Here is a 3,553-nt window from a genome sequence, read left to right on the forward strand (position 1 = left end):
TGGCTCAGAGGAGTGAGGGGGGCCCTGAGGGCTGAGGGGAACGGACCCCGGACCCGCCCAGGCCCCTTCCACCCCGGTGGTGTCCGAGCCCTGGTCCCCTGGCTCTGAGGGGGAGGGCCGGGCTGGTCCCTGCGGCCTCCCGGCCTCGGGGGTCGCGGTGGGCGGCGGGGATGGAGATGCTGCTGCTGGTAGTTGAGGCACCGAGCTGGGCGTGCCCCGTGCTGTGAGTTCGCACGACAAGGGCAGAGCTGTTCCACAGCTCGCAGTGCAATTAATAGAGAAAGTACCGAGGTGTCGGTGTGCCTGTGAAGTCTGCACCTGTGGAACAGGTACCTCAAAGCCTTCTGTGCTGGCGGGTTGTTCCCTGCTGGCACCTGGCCTGGGCCAGCTCCTGTCCCAGCCCCGGCTGCCCTGCCTGCCCCAGCCACCCCTCGCATTCGTGAAGTCATTTCTGTCTTGCTGAGCTGGAGACTTTCCCCTTCGCTGCCTCTGTTTATGCCGTTGTTGCTGCTGTTTGAGAGAAATGTGCTGACTGCTTGAATTTTAACAGCTATTTGCAGGAGGAGCTGTAAGTTAAAATGCAGCTAAATTTAAAACTGTATTAAAATTCTCCAGAATGTTGCTCCTATTTTTATCTTACAAAGTGCTGAAAACTTGCAGGTTTTTAGTGGCCTAGATAGTACCAAGTTATTTGTAGACAGGGCACGGGCTGTGTTCTGTATCCTTTTGGAAGGGAAGGACTTGGGATCCCTCATCTTGCCTTGGGTTCTGTGCTGTGTTGAGGGATAGTGGAAGCACTAAGATGGGCAGATCTGCCTCTCTCCAAGGCTCTGTTATCCTTAAAGTGTGGAGGGCTGTGGATTTTCATTCCCAGTGAGAAAAAGTAGATGCATATATCTCCATAAAACATGAGTTCTGTTGGTGCAGCTTCTCAAACCCGCCTGAAAGCATTACAGCCAGTGACTCTGAGGCTGGTTCCCTTTCCTTTGGGCTGGTTTCTGCTGCGAGGGGGGAGGGAAGGGCTGGGCCGCTTGTTTAGCTGTGGCTTTTTGACAGGAGGATGGAGATTGCCATGGTGAACCTGCGGGGTCTGTTCGAGCAGCTCACGCGCCAGGCCGAGCTCCTGAGTGAAGGAAACGAATGCCGTGAGTTTTGTTCCTGAAAAATCCGCTGAAGATGCTAAAAACAGTCTGATCTGGGTTTTTCCTTTGTGGAGAAACATCAAGTCCCAGCTGAATTTCTGTGCAGGGCCACGTTCTGCTTGCAGCAGACTGGCTTTGTCTTGTGTTCCAGCTCTTCTGGCTGGTGCTGACAGGAAGGGCTTGGTCTGAGAAATGGAAGAGCTCATGGACATCTCTTGTGTGGCTGGGTTGGCCCAAAGGCTGGTTCTCCACGCCTCAGTTGGGAGCTGGTTGGGCATCAGGAGGAAGAATTTCTTCCTGGAAGGAGCAGTCAGGGATTGGAGGGGTCTGTCCAGGCAGGTTTGGAGTGCCCGTCCCTGGAGGGGTCCAAGGAATGACTGGAGGTGGCACTCAGTGCTCTGGGCTGGGTGATGAGGTGGGAATGGGGTCTTCTCCAACCTCAGGAATCCTGGGATTCAGTGTGAACAGATACTTGCTGTCAGCTGCTCCTCTGCTTGCCCAGCTAAGGCTTCATGTGTTCTCTGCCCAGAGTTTATTCAGTTAGCCAAGAACTTTGAGGAGAACCGGAGGAAATGGCAGAAACTAGAGCAGGAGCTCTGCAGGTACAAAGATCTCCTGATGAAGACGGAAGCTGAGCGCAGTGCCCTGGACGTGAAGCTGAAACATGCCCGCAATCAGGTGGATGTGGAGATCAAACGGAGGCAAAAAGCTGAAATGGACTGTGAGAAGCTGGTGAGTAATTCCTGTGTTACCCATCAGCTCTCCAGAGTGTGGAGACAAGGCGATTAAACTGCATTGATCAGTGGCAAAGAAGGACTGGCACTCACAGAGAGGAAAGGAAAAATAAAAAGCAAGGAATTGGCTCGGCTCCTCGGAGCAGCCTTCTGCTTTGATCTGGGAAAGGAGACTGGCTGCTGATGGAGCTGAGCTGCCATTACCTGCCTGCAGCCATTAGCAGTCCATTGACACCAGTTCTGAGAGCCTATCTCTAGTATCTCAAGCACTCGGTCGGGTCTTACAGTAATTAAACACAGCGCATCCAGCTGCTGATGTTATCTGTGCTCACAGGAGCGGCAAATCCAGCTGATTCGGGAGCTGCTCATGTGTGATGGCTCTGGCAGCATCCAGCTCAGCGAGGAGCAGAAGTCTGTCCTCGCCTTCCTGAACAGGCCACAGCCTTCTGTGGGAAGTGCAGGCAACAAAAGGTAGGGAAGCAGCATTTTATCTGAGGTGTCAGGCATCCATCCAGCTGTCGCCCCTGTGACACATTCCTCACCCCTGTCAACAGTTCCCCTTTTTGTTCTGCTTTAAAATATGGCTCCTCTGAGTCAGTGGGATTGTTCTGGAACTGTGACTGACTGAAAGCCAAACTAATACAAGCTTCTTCTAATTTTTGTTTTTTAGGCTGTCTACAATAGATGAATCTGGCTCAATTCTGTCAGACATCAGCTTTGACAAGAGCGATGACTCACTGGTAATGTAACTCCGTTTCTGAAGTTCTCCTCCCCTGTAAAGCCCGAGGGGAGGGGGTTGGTCTCCAGAGACCCTTTGTGTTTGGATTACTGGGATATTAACCTGGCTGAGCTGATCTGCATTTCCCGAGTGTGCTGTTGGCTAAAATTTGATGAAAGCCCTGGCCAGGGGCTGTGTGCTATTTACCATTAACCAGTGCTGTGTCCTTCCCCCAGGACTGGGATTCCTCGGTGGTGAAAGCTGTCAGGCTGAAGAGGAGAGAGAAGCGGGTATTGTTCAATTGTTCCTGTCACATAGTTTCCTTTGTTCCCCCTGGCTGCCACAATGCCACCATCTGTCACCTCACAGCCACCTGTGGTGACCTCTGAGCCACTAAACAGTCAGACCTCGAATGGCTGTGCTGCTGCTGTGGGGGTTTAGATTGAAATTTAGGTCTGATGTCATTGTTTGTGTACTGAAAACGAATGGAGTTCTGTATATCCTGGGTTTTTACAGTCTGGGGTTTGCAAGAAAACACTTGGAGATTATTAACAGCTCCCAGATTAGGGGAAAATGGAAGTTAACATTTTTCTATTTTGTTAAGGAGCTTGTGCTTGTTCTGCAGATTAAAGCATAAGATACAGGTGGGAAAGAGCCTGAAACCATCACCAAGTGGAGCTGGGACCTCCTTAGTTGCTGGATTTTGTGTGTGTAGTTCGTGGGTTTGTTGGGGCTTTTTTGCCCTCCTTTCTTAGGTCGGGTTTCTTTTCTTTCTGACCGGAATTATAAAGTTGGCTAGGAAAGTTATTTGAAAGAGGTTCCCTAATTCTTTCTGGCACCTCCAAGGTTGCCATGAAGCAGACTTTCCCTGAAGGACTTGTCTGCACACACCACAGATGTGTGAAGTGTTCAGTCCTTCCTGTCATCCTGGCCCAGTGTAATGCCAAGTGAGCAGCATT

General features: G+C 51.4%; 1 protein-coding gene across 2 annotated transcripts in view; it reads left to right on the forward strand.

Moving 5' to 3' along the window:
* Positions 1–1,059: 1,059 nt before the first annotated feature.
* Positions 1,060–3,553, forward strand: part of RACGAP1 (Rac GTPase activating protein 1) — an 8,175-nt gene continuing 5,681 nt past the window's right edge. For both annotated transcript variants that reach the window (XM_031064522.1, XM_005430098.2), the window contains exons 1-5: positions 1,060–1,145; positions 1,672–1,874; positions 2,211–2,347; positions 2,547–2,616; positions 2,831–2,884. In XM_031064522.1, coding sequence (XP_030920382.1) covers positions 1,061–1,145; positions 1,672–1,874; positions 2,211–2,347; positions 2,547–2,616; positions 2,831–2,884 — 549 coding nt within the window. In that variant the 5' untranslated portion in view covers position 1,060. The remainder of the gene's footprint in view (positions 1,146–1,671; positions 1,875–2,210; positions 2,348–2,546; positions 2,617–2,830; positions 2,885–3,553) is intronic.

This window comes from Geospiza fortis, unplaced genomic scaffold, assembly GCF_000277835.1.
Source record: "Geospiza fortis unplaced genomic scaffold, GeoFor_1.0 scaffold676, whole genome shotgun sequence".
Classification (NCBI taxonomy): Eukaryota; Metazoa; Chordata; class Aves; order Passeriformes; family Thraupidae; genus Geospiza; species Geospiza fortis.